Raw genomic sequence first — 22,500 nt, 5'->3', positions numbered from 1 at the left:
GCATGAGAAACATTTGTAAATTATTAACTACATACGGATTACAATGGTACTGAATCATATTGAACTTGTGTTTGATTTTACTGCCAACCCTAAAATTAAAAAAATGTACATTAGAATTTGATTAGAAAATTAATCTTAGAGCGTTTTGTTTTATTGTAAACGGTCTCTGAGTGTTTGTGACACACAGAGATGGGCAGTAATGCGTTACGCGTTACTGTAATCTGATTACTTTTTTCAAGTAACGAGTAAAGTAAGGGATTACTATTGCAAAAACGGTAATTAGATTATCGTTACTTTCCCGTAGGAGCGCTGCATTACTGCGTTACTAAAACCGTCATTTTTTTTTGCGAGAATGTCTCACGACAGTGACGTAAGCGAGTGCACCGTTCGTGACAACAGCTGTGTGCAGATCAACAATGGATCATATATCGAGTGCGGAGAGAGTATGAGCGTGCAGCGTTTAAAGCGTGGAAGTACTGACCTTACTTTGAGTTTGATTCCATAAAAAGTGACAAAAACATTAGTGTCCGCTGTGCGTGGGAAGAAAACTTCTTTTTACAGCGAAAAAACCCCTAAACTTCCAAACAAGCACCGAGTAGCTACGACGTAATGGGAAACTCACAGAGAAACTCGCGGATTCTTCCACTGACCGCGGCACACCTGCACCAGGGCAAACCTCCGCCTACCCCACTCCTGCTTTACAGGTGAAAATAGAGCAACAGGACCGCTGAGTCTCTGACTTTATTTATGTTCTGCTGTGTTTTACTTGCATCTATTTGAAAGACTGAGTGTAAACACAAAAAATATTTTATTTTATGTGCTGGAATGTGCAGAAAATAGGTTTAAATGTTAAACTAATTTCTTCCAGTCAGAGAATGTTGCAGATAATTAAATTTTTGCTTGATGCATAAAGTTAAAAGATTAAAACTAATAAAACAAGTTTTAAAAAGAGACTTTTCCATTTGATTACATTTTGTATGATGGATTATGTAGAAAAAGTAGAATTGGGCTGAGAGATCTATCGTTTTATCACCTATTCAGGTTGTAAATCGTGTTTTTAAAAAGTAACTAAGTAACTAAGTAATTAATTACTTTTGAAAATAAGTAATCAGTAAAGTAACGGGATTACTTTTTTGGGGAAGTAATCAGTAATTAGTTACTGATTACTTTTTTCAAGTAACTTGACCAACACTGGTGACACACATCTGCTTTGCTAACTTCTATTTCATCAGGTTGTTCATGTGGTTTTATTATTGTTTGTTTTTCAATGTCAGCTATTATTTCTGTTATTTATTTGATTTTTATGAAGCTAATGACTAGCTTAAAAAAAACATTTATTTTGAAAAGAACGTACCTGTACAGGAAGTCAGCGAGGCCGTTGATGCTGCACTGCGCCACTCTGGAGCCTAGACTTCTGTTGATGGAGGCCGAACGCTCCAGATCGGCCTGCAACCTCTAAAACACAGATAAACATACAGACGGTACGGTTGTCACACACCTCAAACCTTTAAAAACAACTTTATTTGTCAGAAACAGCTTTCGTCGTTTACTCAACAAACATACTCGGGTGAATGGCAGACAGAAATGATTTGATTTGGTGACTGATGTGCACCTTTAAGCTACACCTGCTTCGGCCACTAGAGGGCAGCAGCTGCTTTCAGTGCAAATTTGAATGAAAGAGTGTCTATGTGTGTGTGTGTGTGTGTGTGTGACAGAGAGAGAGATGAGGAAATGTTTGATGTTGACTTTGGCTGCAGTTGAAGGACAAACCCAGAAAACAATCAGCGTAAGAAATGCAGCGGAATAGACCTTTATGTAACACTTCACTCTGATTATATCCTGTATTTAAACAGACAGGAAACGCTTTTCACGGCGGTGCACAGACTCATTCATGGAGTGTGTGCAGTAGCCATAGTGACGAAGGTGCGTGCGGGGGCAGCAGGTTGGGGGTTACCTCTATGACCGTCTTGGCCAGAGTGATCTGGTACTCCTCGATCTGCAGCGTCTCCATCCATCTCTTCTCCTCGTCGTCCAGGACCTGACTCAGCTCTGTGGTCACTTTAGCCTGCGCAGGGAAGAACCGGGCAACAAATCACTGACAAAGCACTGACATCATGCTACTTTTTTAGAAGTGTGTACAAAACAGAGGTCCCTGCTCGGTCAGCCTGGTTATACGGGCCACTGTTAGTAAGGTAGGTGAGAATACGTGTCTCTCTCTCACCCGGACCGAGTTAAGACAGTCGAGCTCCAGCCTGTCCACGGTCTCTGACGGCAGCAGAGGACTGAGCTCAGAGTGGTTGAATGGACTTGTTATGCATACAGTCCCCAGAACATCCCTGAAACAAACACACACACACACACACACACACAGACACACACACGTACACATGAGCAACCTAAGCAGCAAGCCTGAGTCCACACAGACTCATGTGTATCTAAACCTGATGCTCCATCACATCTGCAGCTTTTATGTCACTGTCTTTGGGTTTATTTCTCCTTGCAGGTCATTAATGATACTTTCAACACTGAATTTCAAGCAAACTTGAGGGACAAAACCAATCGAGGGTCACTCTGGTTTCAGGTTCGTCTGTTTGTCCTGTGTAAACGGTTCAAACCTGAAACATGTGCGTACCTGTTGTACATGTTGTGCAGCCAGTCCAGCAGGGAGTAGATGTCTGTGATCTGCAGCTGGTTGTCAGTGATGGTCTTCAGTCGCCGTGCAACCGCCTGGTGGTAGCTCTGTACGTACACCTGAGAGGTCAAAAGGTCAGACGTTAGAGTGCTTGGACTGTTACAGGCTGCAAACATCGATTCCATTAGGTCAGGATTTGTGTATTTGTGTCCAGGTGTTGACTCACCTGGAAGGGCTGGTACTCTTCAGGATAGATGGACACCGCGTTCCTCTTGGCAGCCCCCAGGTCTTCCACCACCCGGGTTCGGAGCCGGTCCAGGTACTTGTTCAGTTCTCCGGCTGTGAACTCGGTGGTCTGAGGCAGAGAGTCGTCAGCCGCCTCCTCCACCGCCTCCTTCCACCTCTGCTTCAGGCGGCGAGGCCTCGGGCCTCCTGGGGCAGCTCCCTCGCTGACTTCCCAGTCTTTGTCAACTTGCTCCTCCTGCTGCAGCACCTGTTAGAGCGAGAGCACTTTGACGTAACTCGAATATTCTCGTGTTCTTCATCAGTTGCCATGGCGACAGAAGAGTTCCCTCACCTGGACCACCAGACCCAGGTTGGGCCCGGCTGTCGGAGACTTCAGGGACTCCCTGACCACGGCCCACAGCTCCTTCTGCAGCTCCTCGTACAGCAGCTCCACATCCTTCGCCTTCCTCCGCCCGCCATCTTTGACGCTCGGGCTCGTCGCGTCCTCGGGCTGCATCGCGGCAGCTCGCTCGTTGCACTCCTGCTCCAGCTCCAGGATGTGGGTGTCAGCCAGGAGCAGGTCCCGCTTCTTCACCAGCTGCAGGATCTCCAGGACTGGAGGAGACAAAGGAACGTTAAGACGTCATCCATCCAAATGTCTTTGGGAGGATGTTTGGCATTTCTCCGTGAAGAAAACAGCATCCTCTACCTAATCACATGAGCCAAGGGGTGAAACCTTGGCTCATGTGATTAGGTAGAGGATCATCAGGGGGTCCTTTGTCCAGACGCTTTTCTTTCCAAGCTCCTTAGACTACGATGACCTGGATGACTGAGAACCTTCACAGACAGCTGTAACCCTTGTGGTGTCCTCGGACCAAAAATGGTCCCTAGGTGAATGTCAAACAAGCATACGGGAATCCTGAGGACATTAAACCGTCACCACAACAATGATTCAGTTCTGATGCATAGAAGAAGACGAGCCCCTCCGACGGTCATATTGGGGTAAGACCAAACTTTCACTCATCAAACTGGACCCTAACTCTGCGCAACAAAGAACAAATGCTCCAAACATTAATACACTTTATACGATTGACTGACGTGAAAGGGAAATTAGGTGAGGAGAGCAGAAGGCTTCGAGGTTCAGGCTGCGAACATGTTTGTTTCTCACTCTTTTATTGGCTGTAAAAATGTCTGCAGGAGTTTGCAAAATGCTCTGAGGTCAGCGTCTGCTGATGTCACTGAGGGAGGCTTCCCCTTCGACAGAGCTGCATCATGCTTATCCGCTCTGACAGGCGGAAAACGAGCGTGGAACAGCTGCTTGTCTGCGTCCATGCTTGATTGTCACTGATATAGTGTTTGTTCCAATATTCATAAATATTGCACATTTATTCTGTGATATAGACACAGTGCATTACAGTGGTCCTTAGTGAGCTCGCTGGCCTGTGAGAGCTGCCAGACAACGACTCGAAGCCTTCAGGATGACTTCAACCAAGACGTGAAGCTGCTGCTGGTCTGCGTTCACTGCTCGGCCCTGTCTCGCGGTTAATAATCATTTCTCAGCATAAACTCTTAAGACACGATTAGGTCAGAAACTAAAGTGTTTATCTCTGCTCTGATTGGTCACAGCCGGAAGGTGGAGCAAAAAATGTCCATCACAGAGGATACTGCATTACTGCATGTGTGATTACAGGGGAAATATGACTCAGTTATTCATCACACACACACAGCAGGACAGGAAACTCTGTCTTCTCCTGCATCAGTTGTTTCATCACAGGAGACGGCTTCTCCAGGGCCACTCTTTCAAAATAAAAGCCTTCTGTGTTTGTTTGTGTGTGGAGAAAGCGAGGAGGATGTGAGGCCCTTCAGATGTGCAGAGGAAGCGAGGATGACACACACACACACACACACACACACACACACACACACACACACACACACACACACACACACACACACACACACACACAGTGAAAGCCCAGAGGAAGATCATCTCTATAAGCAGAACAATGTGAGTGGAACATCCCCACTTTGAACTTTTGTCTTTCGTTGTTTTTGGGTTGACGGTGGAATAAAGTTTGTAAAAACTGCAGCAGCGATGAGGTCAAAGGTCACAGGGAGGAGGGGGGGTTGCTTGTCAAATGTGTGTCTTTAACTTCAGGGAGACTGAAACATGAACTCTCTGAATACTTTTTGCACATTTAAGTTATAGATGAGGAAATAGTGGATTTCCTGCCTGACACACATACTGTGATCTGTGCACTGAGGAAACCACAGCACAGTATCCTTTACTGTAAACGTGCTCAGCTGCTGCGCGAAGGACCTTTTGTTTCTAGATGTCACAGATCTAGTTTAGACTTTTTAAAACACCCCACTCCCCGAGAGGAAAAGTCACAGCAGTGAACAATAGAGCAGAAATGGATCCACGTGCCTGCATTTCCCCATAAAATGTCCCGTCTGCACTGAAACGTACAGTATGAGAATAAAAACGTCCTCATGATACAGAAACATCCCCAAAAAATGTCCCAACAACCAACTACAGTCCAAAACTTAGTGGGTCCTCATGTGAATGGATAATTAAGAATACACACACACACACACACACACACACACACACACACCGTGCCCCCTCCTCTCAAACACAGCTCTCATTGTTCACTTTCAGACTTTAGAGGAAATCTTTCCCAGCTGGATGCACGAAGCCCCACCCCCCTCCACCCTCTTCCTCGCACCACCACGACCACCTCCATCACCGCTCGTGGTCCTAACCCGTTTAATCCACGTCACAGTGCACTTCACATCAGATGCTGGGGATGAATGGATCCCAGAGTCAAAGCTTCTTTACCACGTTTGGTTCAGACACGACTTCGACCAATCAAACATCTTCATTTCTCCCCACCTGTGTGATGTAATAAGGTGAGACAGGCAGAAAATGGAAAACTGTGTTTTTTGTTGTTTTTTTAAAGAAAGGCACAACTACTGGACACAACCATTCAATACCTGACAAAATGATGCTGCCATTGGTTAAAGTTATCGAACGCTGTCCTCCTATTGGTCCTCCCACTACTCTTGATACCAGCCTTACTGCCCACAGTCATTCGGGCCCTGAACGCCCCACAGCTGCTGGGGCTCCAGCCGTGAGCCCTGAATGTTAATTGTGTGAACGCTGTTGCCGATGTGTCCACATTAGTGATGCTGAACGCCAGACGCGGCACATATTTTAAGATGAAACATCTGCGTCTTTAGTTTCACTTTACACAGATGTGAAAACACGTCCAGCTCGCGGCTGCAGTTTGGCTGCTGGACGATGAAACCCGGTGAACCCCGCGGAGGCGAAACCGAAGCTGCTTTTATATGCGCCTGTGTCGTTTGGTATTTAATTAAGTGTACTCCTGTGCTTTTCATGTGTAGTGCTGCACGTCTGTCTGCATGAACAGTAGCAGTACTGTGTCTGTATATGTGGAGCGTAATCTGAGCTGCGTTTTCACATTTTTCTCCTGAGCTCAGTCGCAGATCTGCTCCGGCTTCATGCCCACGGTCACTGAAGACACGACTCAGCAGCTTCACAGTCAAACCGAAGAGAGTCGCGTTTCTCTCAGACGCAGAGCTGAGCATTCAGATCAGACCGCCTACTTCCTGCAGACGCAGGCCAAACCTTTCATGACAGCTCAGGAAACAACTGTTGTTTATTCAGACAAACTTTATTTGAATTCAAAAAGGTTGCTGCTAATAAATAAAACTCAGCAACAGTGTGAAGTCACTGTTGCTCAGTTCACTCTCTGTCTGAAATAAGCAGGTTTAGCTTCTCCCTCTTGGACATGACTGTCTTCTGATTTGCTGCCCCTCACACACACTGAACAGCAGGTGGGTGGGGCCTTTGCATCTGAGATGGCCATGCTAGAAACATCCTCCCTCTGTGAGCTCACAGAGATCCAAGAGTTGAAGGAATCGAGGGAAACTAAGTGCTTAGCAGCCTGTGCTTTGGGCTCACATACACTCACCTCAGTACCTTTATTATGTTTGATATGAATATCCACCAGTGGAGATACATCCCAGGAAACAAGGAAAAGCTGAAGAGATCCAATTTGGACAAGTAAAGAAACAAAAATGGAAAAAGGAGAGAAGAAAATGGACTTTTGATCTATCGTCAGCCTCCGTGCAGATTTCCTGTGAAGTCTCTCAAGGTTTCCTGTTAAAAGTGTGTGTTTGCTGGCAGAGCAGTGAAGCCGCTGGTGTCAGATAAGCCGCCCACTGTGGCCACTGACAGGAAGTCCTCCAGCAGCTGATAGCTGGTCAGCAGGATGGTGCAGCCGCTGAAAAACCTCTAACTGTCCTGCACCAACCATGAACACATCATTCATGGTTGGCCACGACGCGTCTCGTGTCCTAATTTTAGATTTACTGCTTTACTTTCACGTTAGTCTTTTATTTTCTCGACTCATCAGTGATAAAAAGAGCCCAGCAGCGACTGCACTTCCTGAGGCGACTGCCACGCGTCCGACCGCAGAGCCCTGCAGAGGATTGTGCCGACCGCTGAGCGCGTCATTGGCTACACCTTGCGCTGCATTTGGAAAGCCACTAGCATCGTGGCTGCTTCACTGCTCCACTCTGTGGACTATTGTATTGATTTAGTCTCATTCCCATTCTTTTCTAAGCACATCTTACTCCTGTGTAGTTGTACTTTGATCCAGGAGGATTTCGTCCTACTCTACTCGGGTGTACATCGTTGGGATGACAATAAAACTCGGCTTAAATTTTACCCTAAAATATACATAATCTGACAGCAGCAAAGAGAACGGCAGTCAATGACGTCCCTGCGACGCTGCCAAATATCAAAGAAAAAGTCAATGAAACAAAACGTCCACCAATCAGAACCTCCGTATTAAAAAAAAACATGCTGAGTTTTACTCTCGTGTTCAAACGTGAAAGCTCGCCTCGTGAGCGTGAGCGGAGACACGGGAGCTTTTTAGTGTTTGTGGATCCAAACAGCTTCACACGTCCTTGCTTCACCTCTGAATGACACCTGAGCATCGAGTGTTTGGGGCTTTTAAGACCCATTAAAGTGGACTTCCTGTTTCATATTTCACCTTCTTCCTGAGGCCTGCAGCAACACGCCGACAATCGGCCGGCGGAGCCGCCGTGCAGCGGTAACATGAGCGTGCATTAATGAAGCACACACAGCAGTTTGTCAGGGGTAAATTCCATGAAGCGGGTCTTTCATCACTCTCCGTCACTTCCAAGAAGTCCTTCAAACTAAAAGGCTGTAATGAAGGCGCGTCACTCCCCTTTGTGAGGCCTCGAGGCTTTTACTGACCCCTCCTCCTTCTGCCAGCTACTCGAACCCTTTGTGACCTTCGCTCCAATCACCGTTACTACGGTGACCGGACTGTTGGCGAAGAAACAAAGTGTGGTAAAATATATGTACAGTAAAGCGGACTGTAGCACCGTGTCGCTCTGTGTTCACTGAAGTCTGAAGCGATTCAAACTCGTTCAGCTTGAACTTTAAACTCCAGATTTTCAGCTTCAGAAGGCGAACACGCTTCGACTTTCTCGAAGAACCAAACACAGACGGTCCTCGTCCACATGACCAGAAACATGCTGTAACCGTCCTGGAATGACAGAGAGGTCAGCCGACCTGCGCAGAGAAGAAGAAAACAAAAACCACAGCGCCCGTGACCTCGGTGTTTCTGCCAGGTTGACGTGACTGCAGCACAGCAGGCCGAACGTTTTATTTTACTGGGACAAAAGTTTCATGCTGGGACCTAAAAATGCTCAACTTGATCATTTCTTAATTTATATGAAACGTGTCGATCTGTGAGCCTTTGTTCTTATCTAACGAAGGCAGCGAGCGTTATATAATCACAGAGGGCCGGCGATCAGTGGCGTGCTGTTGCTCGGCGCCCTGTTCTGATGCATACCTGCTGTGCAGAGCAGCTGATGCACATCTGCCAGCTTTGCATGCTTAGATAAAAAGCCAGCACGCATGAAGACAACAAACCAAGAGGACCAGCGCCGAGACCCCAGCACGGCTCAGACTGCACCTGAACTCAGCACAGGAAATCATTAGGCAGCAGGTCAGCAGCGCTCTACTGTGTGCTTCCACTGGATCACACCTCAGAGAAATGCAGCACTTTCTGCTGCGCTGCATTCAAATGCTTTGGACGCGACAGCCAAGCACAGGCTGTGTGAAACTGTTTGCTCTTCCTCAGAAAGCAAACTCGTTTTGCTACTTTTGTGTTTTGCCGTGACGTTTTCAAATCAGTGCAACTGCACTTTTCTGATCAGGAGCAGAGCCTTCAGGTTTAAGAAAGCTCCCACAGATCCAGGCTGAGACTCTCGAGCTGCTCTGTGGCTCCTTTTTACTTGTGCAGGTGTTCAGTTTGCGTTTGTGCTCGTCCTGATTTGTTCGACTGTTGCTCTGCAGGTGTTTTATTGCTCGATGTTGATCAGCAGGTGTTTGCTGTCTGTTCAGACAGAAGCAAAGGTAAAGTCCTTCTTTCTCTCAGGCCAGCCTGACCCGGTGCAGCTCTGTCTGCGTTCTGTTTCACTGCCAAACAGGATTATAGGAGTCAGGACCATTTGTACTTTCAGAGACACACACGCTCAGCAGCAACCTGATCCGCTGATACGGTGGTTTAGCAGCATCTGAAAACAAGCCCGCACCTGAGCATCCAGAGCTCTCTGCTCACCTCAATCTGAGAAGCGACTGCAGGTTCTGCTTCTGTAGATGACCCAGTAAATTCATCCTCAGGTACCAAACAAACAGCACGAGCTGCCGATCAGCAGCTAAAGTCAAACACAGACATGTCTTCCTCCTCTTGCAGCAGATGGCCCCGCCCCTCCCTAAGCCTGGTTCTGCTGGAGGTTTCTTCCTGTCCCAAATCCCAGTGTCACAGGGTCAGCTTCCTGTTTCTTCAGAAAACTGTGTCTGGTGAAATATGTGTAACATAACTTTTGAAGCATAAGCAAATAAAACAATAAAAACTCCCTAACACTTCCTGTTAAAAGGGAGTTTTTCCTTCCCACTGTCGCCAAAGTGCTGCTCATAGGGGTCATATGATTGTTGGGTTTCTCTGTATGTATTATTGTAGGGTCTAAATCACAATATAAAGCACTGTAGTTGTGATTTGGTGCTGTACAAATAAAACTGGACTGAAATTTCAGCCTCGAAATCCCAGAATTCCAGAGTCCAACACGTTTCATATCACTGCGACTCCTTCTGCCAAAAACATTCACTGATTTCTAAACTTCACGAATGAGAAAATAACTGACAGAATAACTGCTGATGAAAACAAACACAGTGCAGCAGAGAAGCCGTTTGACCATACAAACAAGGGTGTGGAGGAACTGAGAACACACACACACACACACACACACACACACACACACACACACACTCTTGAATCATTCATTACCAAATGGCAGCGTAAACAGGGTGTGATAAACAATAGACGCCCTTACAAAGTTTCCATGACCGGCCCAGTACTTATGACATTACACACACACATTCCAGTGTTACAGCATCTCAGCGTCACCCAGTTGGCCATGATATCACCTTCCTCACCGACCCTCTCCATCCATTGATTTTCAGCGTCCGTGTTTAAAATAGCCACAGGCTGCCGACATGCGCCGATCAGATCGGGCTGTGAACGGGACGATAACGCTGCTACTGAAAACGTCTGGAGACAGAATATCTGTGTCTTGTGTGCAGCTTGGAGTAAGTTGAAGGATTGACTGTGGCTGATGGTCTCACTGGAATCTGAAACCCCAGAAACAGCTGAGAACACAAACAGTTGTTCTTGGATGGGTGGACATGCCAACGCATCTGTAGTTTCCTTCCACCGGTACAATGTCCTGTCATAGTGGTGACACTGGAAAGTGTTTAGTCTAACAATAGAAGCTTTTAGCTGTGGAATCGACAGGAAGTGACATCTGAACCATGTCAAACCGTGTGACAAAAGTAATCTGATTATCTTGGGTCGATCTCATGTTGTCAGGACTTAAGCGTGGTATTTCTGATACCGTAAACTTAAACCTAATATAAGTTTTTATATTTGTAAAAAACTAGTTCGTGTCTCTGCCGTGCTGAGCCAGGACTTCTTACCCGACAGTGGCTCTCTGGGTTTAACCTCCTCCACCGGCACCGACTGGTCCTCGGGACCCTGGGACGACTGGTCAGTCATGGACTCCTTCTTCGTCTTCCCCAGGCCCACCATCCTCATGAAGGACACGCGGCGGCTGGTCGAGTCGCCCTCGCTCTCCGAACAGTTCAGCTCACCGTTGGCTAACGATTCCTTACGGGAGGGGTCACGATATTTTCCTGCAAACCTTTTGTGAAGACAAAAAGAGAAAGGTCAGAGACTGTCACGAGTCCAGCAACTACCCCCCACGGACCAAACTCCGCCACAGTTCCCACAGAGGTCTCTACCCGCTGACACTTTTACTTTACTAATCTCATAATTTTTGTTTGTATCTTGAACTTGGAACTTAAGAACTCGCCAAAACAAAAAGCTTATCGTTCCACCTCGTCCACATCAAGGCCTCTAATCCTCCTTCCCCTTGAGCCACGTTACACTGACAGATTTTTAATTCCTCTAACAGATCCCTGTAATCTCCTATCTAAACATTCACAAATGCCCTTCCAAGTTCTTATCTTCTATATTGAATGTCAGTGTGAATCCTTCATTTCGTCCTTACAAACTCAGCCCATTCATAATCTTTCATCGCCATTACTCTAATCCCACGTTTACCTGAGCAGACTTCCTTCAGAACTCCTCCTTCCTCTCTTCTTCTTCTGAGAAGGTGAAGGTGAGGGCGACCCTTGCAGCGACCCTTGTGGGGAGAGCGTGGCACTCTTTCCCGACATCCTCAGGTTCTTCCCCAGCTTCCCGAGGCTCTTCAGCGGGGACATGAACTTGAAGGAACCCTTCACCGAACCTCCTCCGCTTCCTTTTTTCCCCTCGTTGGCCTCGTTCTCATCCTCCTCATCCTCAAATGGGTTGCGGTCCCTCGGCACATCGCCGTCCAGCAGGGAGCTGCCGGGTGACCAGTGGTTGCCATGGCCCCCGTTACCATGGATACTGTCGTCATCATTGTCAAAGGGGTTATGATGGCGGGGTGTGATGTTGAGGCTCATCCTGCGGATGAATAGGGCGTTGTCTAGAGTCGGACCACCTTTTAGGCGCACTGGGAGGTTTTTGAAGATGGGCATGATGGAGCTGGGGGAGGGGGGAGAGGGAGGGAGAGACCTGGTAAAAGAAGGAAGGGGGGAGGCGTCAAAGCTTCATGATGGTATTAAAACGCTATTGTGCAAAACCAGATTCAGCTACAAACATCGTCACAATTTTCATCATGTACAGGTCAGAAGTTAGAGGCCCAAACAGGAACCAGTTTGGCTCCAGAGCCCCTGCTGGTGGGCGAAGACCAGAGTCTGCTGTTTGTGTCTCACGTTCCTCGTCAGAAAAACCATCGCACAAATCCCGTTCTCACAGTTACTGACGTATAAGCTGCTAGAAACAGATCATTGCTGCTGATGCTCTGTAATTAAGAAAAACATCGTAACGCGCTTTGATTGATATCAGCGCAACAAGAAAAACACGTTTCCGCCCCGTCACTGCGTCGATTTTTTAATCACGATTAAACCTGTTTATTCATCAACTTGTTAGTTTTACTGGAAAATTACATTTGAGGTTCATCTTTTATTATTTATTATATTAGTTCTTTATCTTTACAATATGATAAGGATGCTCACTATACTAATAAAATACTAATCAAGTTTGAGGCTGAAAATGAAAAAGTTCAGAAGATTTTATTTCGTTTCATCAGGATGAATAATCGCCCACGGGACACACCTGAAGGACACACCTGCTTTTTTGTAACTTTTTTAGTGTTTGAGCTCTGATAAGACTCCACCCTGACGTAGGCTGTCGGTTACACTCTGACAGCTGCTCTGATAACGCAGAGGTCACACTCACGGTGTTGTGATGGTCGGTGACCATGGCAACACATCCGCCTCCTACCCGAAGATGCCCGAGCTGTCAGTTTGACCTTGATGTGGAAGATTGGTTCGTGTGCATCATAAATATAATCACATGATAAAACAGCAATAATAACACAGTTAGTTTTAATGTGGACTCTGATGGTGGCCACACCCACACGGCTGAGGCGCAGGTTCCTTCTTTTTGGCTCAAACTCATCGCAGACTTTGAAAACCTGCATGAAACCGCGGGGAAGCCTCCGACAGACAACAGGAATAACCCCGTAAACAAGCAGGCAGCGTCGGATATATCAGGACTTTGCCTCTGGGGATAACAGCTGATATTTTGGGGCTTTCGATGCAGCCAGCGGACATCCATGCCGAGACTTCCTCTTCCATGTGCCGGTATTTGTTTACAAATGCAGGAACATTTAGAAAAGGCTGAATATTTCATTTCCACCCGATGAGAAAAACTGTCAGGTCTTTACGCTGAGACGCGTTTCCAGAGCCGCCCAGTGTCGTGCTGATTTTCAGATTGCGGCTGTCAGAGAACAGAAGATAAATTGTTCTTCAAAGATAGCAGCTTTGATGACTTACAGGAGGACGAAGGTGCTCTGACGCACATCAGGACACACCTGACTATCACGGATGCTGCAGGTTCCTTTGAACCTCTTCAGGAACGTTTTCAGAACGCTCTAACAGAAATCGAGCTCTCCGATTGGCCGGCAGGGGTCTTCTGAAATAATGTCAGCAGTCTGAGGCGCCGGTAAGCCCGGCAGCAGAATGACAGCGAGCAGATCCTGTCGTAAAGCAGCTGGTGTCACATGTTCCCAAAACCATAAAGCCTGAAGACAAAGACTCATAAACTCTGCAAACATTAACAGGCAGCCGCTCGGTAATGATTCATGGGAAACCCTGTAATGATTAAATGTGCCCTCGACCAGCGCGGCACTCATTAATGTCCACTCTGTAAACTCCACCTGCGATTTTAACACGTCTGTGCTGAAAACTGAAGCAGACTTCCTTCAGACTGAAACATGGACACACACAGGACCTGAACTGGATTTGATCCCAGATTATCGGCCAACCTGGATGCAGTCTACGGGAAGCTGCATCCATAGACTGCATACAACAGTCCTAACATTCACACCACTTGATTTCTCCGTGTTTGACCACCCCCCAACCCCCGATCCGACGCTGGTCCCCCTGCCAACCCGCTCCTGGCGGTCTGGAGGCTGTACCCGGGCCCCGCCTCGTGGGCCCAGGAGTCCTCGCCTCTGCCTGTCACACTATCGTTGTCCTTTCCGCTCCTATTGTTTGTGTCCAGAAGCTTCCGCGATGCCCTGCGACCCTCTTGAAGAAAACAGGCTGTGTGTGAGCGCCACTGGGCTCCGCATGGGTTTCCTGAGCCTGCCGCCAGGGCTGCTGGGTATTTATGGAACCAACACCACTGAATCACTTCCCACTTCAGCCTGCTGGCTTTCTTCACTGTTTTCCTCACATGTGTGTGTGTGTGTGTGTGTGTGTGTGTGTGTGTGTGTGTGTGTGTGTGTGTGTGTGTGTGTGTGTGTGTGTGTGTGTGAGAGGGAGTCTATTTCTGGCAGCAGCAGCGTGTCCTGAGCTGGTGAGACTGGAAACCAACAACATGAACAACATCCGCTCCCAGTGCGCCCTCACAGTCCTGTTTCCATCACTTGGGAGGACACTGACTTTACTACACAGACAGACGTGCGTTCAGCGACAGAATCCACACAAAGGTGCCGAGTGCACATCCTAATTCAGCTCTTTAACGTCTGTCTGTGGCCCAACTCAAACACAGAAATCAGCGATGGAAGGGAGAATCGAGCAGCGCGACTGGTTTTACTGGCTGGGCCCACATGAGATTGAAGCTTTGGAGCTCTGTTTGCGGTCTCTGAGTTAAGGCCGCTGCTCACCTCCGTCATGCTGCTTCACCTGGTCTCACAGATGAAGCACGGCGTCTGACGCTTGTTTTTGTCTGTGCTGTTTTATTTTAGATCCTAAAAGTCTGTTAGGAGCAAAAACACCAGCCAATCAGACTACAGCTGAGTACAGATTAGATGTTCCACCTGTCATCCAAACGTCCATCCATCACATCCTCAGAGACACCTCGCTGCTCCACAGTGTCGTCACACACACGTGTGGACGAGTTCAACGCGGCGTTTAAGCATCACGTGGAGGCGAAGGAGTCACGACCTTTTCAGTGTCACAAAACAGACAGGAAGCCAGGAAGAGGAGCAGATAACCAATCAGAGGGAGGCACAGACTTCAGCCCTGACCTTCAGCGGCTGATTAATGACTGTGTAGATAATCAGCTGATTAACGTCTGCTGGAGGAAACAGAACGTCCAAAAACAGGAATCATTTCATAAGAAGGGCCGGCAGCTGATCGCCTGCTTCCTGCCCACATTCATCATCGATTCATGTTTTTGAGCTCAAACTCTCGATGCCTGACTGGATGTCTGCGGCCCAAACACGAGAACGGACGAACAAATCTGCTCCCACTGCAGACGCAGAACAGTAACACGAGCTTTCTTACAGGGGGCGGCAGTTATTCGCCAAGTGACCAAATTCATGGGCTGCATCCTCCTGAGGCCGTCACAGCGACGAGACGACGGCTGCTTCAAATGCGTCCTTCATTTCCCCGAATTTGAAGGATGGGTCGGTGTGTCCTTCGTGGCCCGACCTATCCCAGAATTCATAGCGCGGCCCAGCCAAGTCCAGTTTCCAACGTTGGCGGCAGTTTTAAAATTACTCTTATTTAAAATTACTCTTATTTGTCTTTCTGGGTCACAAAATAAACTCTTAACACATTTGAAGGCGAGACAGTAGCTGTGTAAACATCAAATATCTGCAGATTTATCAGGACATCACATGTTTGCAAAAGTGCTTCGACGTTTTCGAAGACATCTGTTACCCACCTGCTCGATAGCTGACCGGGGTGAGAACACCGGACTCCCGGCTTCATCGTTTTCAAACCCACCGCCGTCTGTCACTACTCAGGTTAAACGTGATGTATACGTCACTCAGATAACTTAAAATGTTATTGTTTGGCTTTTTTCAGTGTTTGATTTGTTCCTGAGTGAATCTGTTTGGCTGAGATTAAAGTTATTTTTCACACAGCTGAATAAACGTCAAACAGAAAACCGATTGAACAGAAGTGAGAGACGGTCGAGAGTTTACTCCAGCGTCCTGTTATATTCAGATAGCAAGGAGCAGACGGCCGAGTTCATTCAACTCCACCCAGACAGCGGCTAGAACGTCCAATTTCACAACCTCCAGTCTTCTCGGCCTTGGGAGGATGAATTTGGACACAGCTATTGATTGGATGCAGATGCCATCTTGACCCCTTCAATCGCAGCCCATTTTGCTGCCATCCTGATGCACTGAAGACGCTTTGAAGACAGGAACTGACTGCAACCGCAGAGCTGGTCTCAGTCCTCAAAGCAACCATTTCAAAGGCAACAAGCTGACAGTTTCACTGAGCACGATCACAACTGCTGCTCTCAGTACTGTGACTGTAAAGCAGCCCAAACACGAGAAGCTACAGCTGACATCAGCAGGACGTTCACACCACAGACGATCGTTTGGGTCCAGATGGAGTCACAGCGGTCTCTGTTAGCTAACGCGAGCAGCTACAGTCGTGCAGTCTGCTCGGGGACGCTGCTCATTCATGTGTTTCATTTGTTTCTGTTCTGCAAAGGGACAAAAGGTGAACACACACACACAGTAATCCATGTTGTGTTTACACACAGTGAGCCTGTGAGCAGGCGGAGGTGGAATTTTACTGGGAATCTGCTGCTCAGTGACTGGAATGATAAGTGGCCAGTTTGATGCGGAAGCTTCTCGCCGTGTTTCTGGACGTCAGGCTGACGGCGTTCCCACAGAGCTGCAGCCGGTCAGCTGACACAGCGGGAGGAGTTTCCCTCAGTGGGTGCCGTCAGTTTTCCAACAAGACAGGAAATCATCTTTAGGACATTTCAGTGATGTGAGAGGAAGTCTGCACTTCAGCTGGACGGAAGAGAAAACCAGCTGTCGAGCCCAGCAGGTTGCTCTTACTGGGACACATGAATGAGGTCCAGTCACAGGCCAGTTCTCCTCTCGTTGTCGATGCCTCCCCAGCGGATCATCTGCCTCCCTCCATCCATCAACGCTCTCTGAGCTCGTCCCCTTCTCCTCCTGCCTGGCAGCTCCATCATATCCACCCTCTCTCCTCTGCACATGTGCAAACAATCTGAGCCTCTCGGACTCTGAGCTGCCCCTCTGATGGACTCATTCCTGGTGCTGTCCATGCCGCTCACTCCCAATAAACATCTGAACGTCTTCATCTCGGCCTCCACCTTCTCCATCACTATCCATCCCTGACACTCGTCTCCACCTACACCACCCTGCCTGCACTGTCCAAACCTCTGCTGCCTCGTTTCCTACATTAATGGTTCATACACAGCGACGCTGTAAACATAACTGCCAGCAGCTTCCTGTCAGCCGACATCGACCCCCGCGCTGCCATGCGTGTGACCGACGCGCCTTCTGCTGCAGGACTTTCAGTCCCAGCTGCACGTTCCTCTCTGCAGGGAGGACATTTTTCTGAACAGCTGCTTTCTCTCACAGACGATGCTGAGCTGACAGTTTTTCCTTAATGGGAGACAGATGCAGTGTGGGTAACCGTGACCTCATATCAGAGCAGTTATATTATGTGATGGTAATTCGATAATCGTCCCGAGCGGTGTCCTGGAGTTTCAGAGCGATCTGTGGAGCGCTGGCTTGTTTTTCTGTCCTCTGCCTGCAGGCTAACCTGTGCAGCCTGTTCTTATTATCGCTGCAGCTGCAGCTCAGAGTGCACGCCGGCCTCGCTGTGTCCCGACTGTTAAACAGCTTCCTGCTGAGGAGGGCAGCACGTGCGCGCAGGAAGAGGAACCGAATTCAGACAAATTCCATCGATTTATTTATTATTACTTTTGTGAGCTACATGATAATAACCCACCCGTACACACACGCAATCCTGGACTTTAAAACTGTGAAGTAATGACCGTGGCTCAGCCCCGCCCAGCCGGTCTGAGCTGGGTTTGACTTTGGAGCCATAAAGTTCTTTTTATCAGAGCAGCCCGGCTCAAAAACACACACGATGGAATATTTACACCAGAGCCTGCTTCATGAAGCTGCTTCTACGTGTGGAGATGAAGGAAAAGGTGGAGACGAAATGTTGAAAAAGACGTCACAGTTCCCAAAACCTGTGTGTGCGAAAAGGTGGCTGTGGAGAGCTGACCGTGTAATGATGACTGTACTCAGCACAGCTTCATGTCCCACTCACAGCATGAAGGAAAAGTACTGCACACACACACACAGAGACACGCACACACACACACACACACACACACACAGACACACACGCACACAGACACACACACACACACACACACACACACACAGACACACACACACACACAGAGACACACACACACAGACACACACACACACAGACACACACACACACACACACACACAGACACACACGCACACAGACACACGCACACACACACACACACACACACACACACAGACACACACACACAGACACACACACACACACACACACACAGACACACACACACACAGACACACACACACACACACAGACACACACACACACACACACACACAGACACACACACACACAGACACACACACACACACACACACACAGACACACACACACACAGACACACACACACACACACAGACACACACACACAGACACACACACACACAGACACACACACACACACACACACACAGACACACACGCACACAGACACACGCACACACACACACACACACACACACACACACACAGACACACACACACAGACACACACACACACACAGAGACACACACACACAGACACACACACACACACACACACACACACACACACACACAGACACACACACACACACAGAGACACACACACACAGACACACACACAGACACACACACACACACACACAGACACACACACACACAGACACACACACACACACACACACACAGACACACACACACACACGCACACACACACACACACACGCACACACACACACACACACGCACACACACACACACACACACACACAGACACACACACACACACGCACACACACACACACACGCACACACACACACACACACGCACACACACACACACACACAGGTAACAATGGTTTAAAAAGGCTTTTTCAAGCCTTTCATTCACCAAACTAAACGGAGCAGGATGCTAAAAACATGCATCAGCGATGTTACGGTTGCAGCTTCTGACTAAAAGCAGGATGCAGCAGCCCGATGGAGGGTCTGGAGGCAGACCTGAGCATATTTGGATGAGCAGGTGGAGTGTCGAGTTGTTTTTATTGCACATAAAGTAGCGGCGAGTCGCGCGTCTCTGCAAACGAGTGCAGTTTGTAACGTTTCTGTCTGCTTGGTTTCAAAGAACTCAAACTCTAAAACAGAGCAGTTAATAAAGGGATTGGTGTCAGTGTGACCACAGCTGGTCATTAATGCAAAGTAAGAGCAAGAACTGAACCAAATCACTAGTAACTCACTAAGGTAGCGGCTAAAGCGCCTCCAGCTGTCCAGATGTTCTGTCACCAAACTGATGCTCAGACTTCAACTAATGTTTTTTTAAATCCACCATCCATGATTAATGTACTAGTCCTATCGCTCTTATTTTGAAAGCTTGGACCTTCCTGTGTTGTGCTTCTCATCTCACTCACAGCTGCTTTTCAAACGTTTTCATTTTTTTTGTTCTTTTACATCTGGAAAGCAGCTTTTTATTTTGCTGCTGCACCAAACTGAGAAGGTTTCCAGGACGACAGCTGGTCAGAGCTCAAAGCTGTAATAAACGCAGAAATCTCTGATCCTCTGGACAGCTGCTGGAGGCTGAATGAAAACTCTGAGATGAATGTGAGTGTGTTGGCCAAATCTTCTGAAAGGTGGAAGATTTTGTCATGCCAGACTGAATCTGACACCTGAGACACCTGAGCCCACATCATCAGCACTTTTATCTACAGATGGCTGTTGTGCAACCTGTGTGAGAGATCTGAGTTCAGATCAGGATCAGCTCTGTCATGTTTAACAGGGTCACGGATCCACAGAAAACGACATCTAAAAGCTGGAAAACTGTAGAGAAGCTTTGAACTGGATGCTTATTCGTGTTTACTTCCTGTTTTGGTTTGACCTTCGTGTCTTCTAGAAGTCACAGTCTTAAATCTGAATCCCTGTTAATATTTGTTTCTTTTATATGTTTTTAATCAGCTCGTGGCGATAAAGCACGAATCAGCTTTTATGGCTGCGCTCCGGCGAATCAGATCGAAGCAGAAAGTCTCAAACTCTGGTTTTACTTTGGCAATCACCCCCTCCCTCCCCCCCAACATCATGTTACCCAACAGCCTGCGTGGAGCCAAATCCATCATCCTTTAACTCAGTTTCCCAGACGTTTTTCTCCGGCTCGTGTGCAGACTTGATGCTGCGGGAGCTGCGCTGATTGACCTTAATAAACTTAAACCTGAGCGGTCCAAAGTTGAATGAGCACTCAGCGAAGGTGTGCCTGTGCTGCTGATGACCAATAAAACGTCCACGGGCCAGCATCTAACCCGTCAGTCTGTTTGCACATGCCTGAATTCCCATAGTTCTGGTTTATGGTCACAGCTCACTGTGTCCTCATGAGTCAACAGCTGAAGGGTTAGCACTCAGCTGGATCAGTGGGGTGAAAGCTACGCTCTGATTGGTTGTTATGTCGTTAGACGACAGCACTTCCTCTTAAAGCACTTATTTGTTTAATTGTTACGGGTCAGGTGAAGGACGGTCAGCAGGTAACGCTGAGCTGCTTCCACGTTTGAAACTTTGTGGACTTTTTCAACCAGCTCCAACCTTAGCTAAATATCCAGGTCCGAACCACAATGTACGTATTAACAGGTAGCAGCAGGAGTGGGTTAGCAGCTGGTTACCATTACATGGTCTGGTTATCTGGTTAACCACCAACTGCTTCAGTTCATCCAGACGAACGTCCACAGGTAACAGCAAACGCCTTTTAAAGCACACGATCAAACCTCCTGACAGCAAAACAACCAATCACAGCAACAGCCAGTTAAAAGCATGAATGTAGGCTAATGTCCTGAAACTGAACAGCTCCGAATCAGAAATAATCACCATCAAAATCCATCACAGGGTCCCTGTATCCTTCTCTCACGCCCACCTGCAGAAACACTCGCTTAACCAGCAGCCTCCTCACTGGGAGGCAACCAGCTCGAGATCCTTTGCTGGTGGAGCAAGAGTGTTGCGGTTTCCTCTGATGTTTCTCGCCCTGATCCCTCGTTACCGAGGTCCTCGAATACTGTTCCAACAGCCGGAGCTGCAGGTGACCTTTCCGCCTTGCGAGACGGACGTTAGGGTGAAAAACACTCACTGGTCTGAGCCTGAGAACCAGAACCCACCCAAGCTGACCTGACACTGAACACAACCGTCACAATGCCATCAGACGTGCTGCAGTATCAGTGGAAACAAATCTGCACATCTGCCTGCACAGAGCAGATGAGGAGGACAGGAAGCCAGACACATAATGAATTTTCAAAATAAAAGAACCTTGTTTTCAAAGATGTGCAAAAGATGGAACACAGGTATGTGTTCCTGCGCCCTCCTCCACCTGCACTCCAGCTGTCTGAGTCACATTTAAAAGAAATACCTGGAAAGGAAGCGTATTAAGTTCCATATCTGCCTGTTGGGTTAATGAATAATCACGTCAAATAATGGACGTTGCAATACCGACCAAATCACTGTGATTAGGCTGTTTGCCACAACTGAGCAGCTTTAATATACGCGGCGATAAACTTTATCAGACGTCCGGAGAGCTGGCGCGCTTTCAGGCTTGGTCTTCACGTTTTTTATTACTTTGTTTTACTCGACGTTTGGCTGTGATCAAAAAACTACTCGGTTAAGATCGCAGCTTGGAGTCATCAGCAGGCTATCAGCAGTTTGGATGCCCGACAGTAGGGAGGTCAAAGGTCAAAACAGTTCCTCTGCAGGGCAGAAGGGCTCGCACAGAAACTGAAGTTCATAGATCTGTCATATCTGCTTTGTTTTTGCACATGGCTCAACAGGAAGTTAAAATGTGACAGTCAGCAGCGGGGGAGGAGCGTCCATGTTTCCATCACAGTGGACAGTTTCTTAATGCTTCATTAAAAGCCTGCAGCGTTTCAGCCTCTGAAACAACTGAGCTGAATAAAGATGAGGAGGAGGAGGAGGAGGGAGGTGAAGCAACGATAAAAGAAAGGTGTGAAGGACAAATAAAGACAAAGCCTGGACTTTGATCAGTCTGCATTCTTCTGTTTGTTTGCAGCACTAATGGGAAAAAGCAGGAACGTGCTGCGTTCACTGACTTCTGAGTTTGCGGGGCTTCAGCCTGTATCCTCTGACACTGCTGGGCTCTGTCGTCATGGTGACGCCGTGTGATCACGCTGCTCTGTACCTGTCGCTGTTTGACTTCACCTTGTTTGTACTGAAAATAAACGCTGTTGCAGGTTTAAACAGAGTCCTCTGTAATCAGCACAGATGCAAATCTTTGTTCAGCAGGGTCGGTGTAACTGCTCTAAACACTAACTTC

The 22,500-nt window shown here is 47.7% G+C and overlaps 1 protein-coding gene across 5 annotated transcripts in view; it reads right to left on the bottom strand.

Moving 5' to 3' along the window:
- exoc3l2b (exocyst complex component 3-like 2b) overlaps positions 1 to 22,500 on the bottom strand; it is a 38,744-nt gene that overhangs the window by 7,507 nt on the left and 8,737 nt on the right. For 4 of the 5 annotated variants that reach the window (XM_085379514.1, XM_085379515.1, XM_085379512.1 and 1 more), the window contains exons 2-9: positions 11,605 to 12,102; positions 10,959 to 11,182; positions 3,210 to 3,472; positions 2,859 to 3,125; positions 2,633 to 2,751; positions 2,222 to 2,336; positions 1,955 to 2,065; positions 1,355 to 1,455 (exon numbers count right to left, since the gene is read on the bottom strand). In XM_085379514.1, coding sequence (XP_085235640.1) covers positions 1,355 to 1,455; positions 1,955 to 2,065; positions 2,222 to 2,336; positions 2,633 to 2,751; positions 2,859 to 3,125; positions 3,210 to 3,472; positions 10,959 to 11,182; positions 11,605 to 12,065 — 1,661 coding nt within the window. In that variant the 5' untranslated portion in view covers positions 12,066 to 12,102. The remainder of the gene's footprint in view (positions 1 to 1,354; positions 1,456 to 1,954; positions 2,066 to 2,221; positions 2,337 to 2,632; positions 2,752 to 2,858; positions 3,126 to 3,209; positions 3,473 to 10,958; positions 11,183 to 11,604; positions 12,103 to 22,500) is intronic. The other variant, XM_085379516.1, reaches the window with a different exon arrangement.

The sequence above is a fragment of the Rhamphochromis longiceps genome, linkage group LG14, assembly GCF_057381845.1.
Source record: "Rhamphochromis longiceps isolate RC_006_pf linkage group LG14, R_longiceps_female_GT1.1, whole genome shotgun sequence".
Taxonomy (NCBI): domain Eukaryota; kingdom Metazoa; phylum Chordata; class Actinopteri; order Cichliformes; family Cichlidae; genus Rhamphochromis; species Rhamphochromis longiceps.
This window is presented reverse-complemented; position numbering and strand designations above follow the sequence as displayed.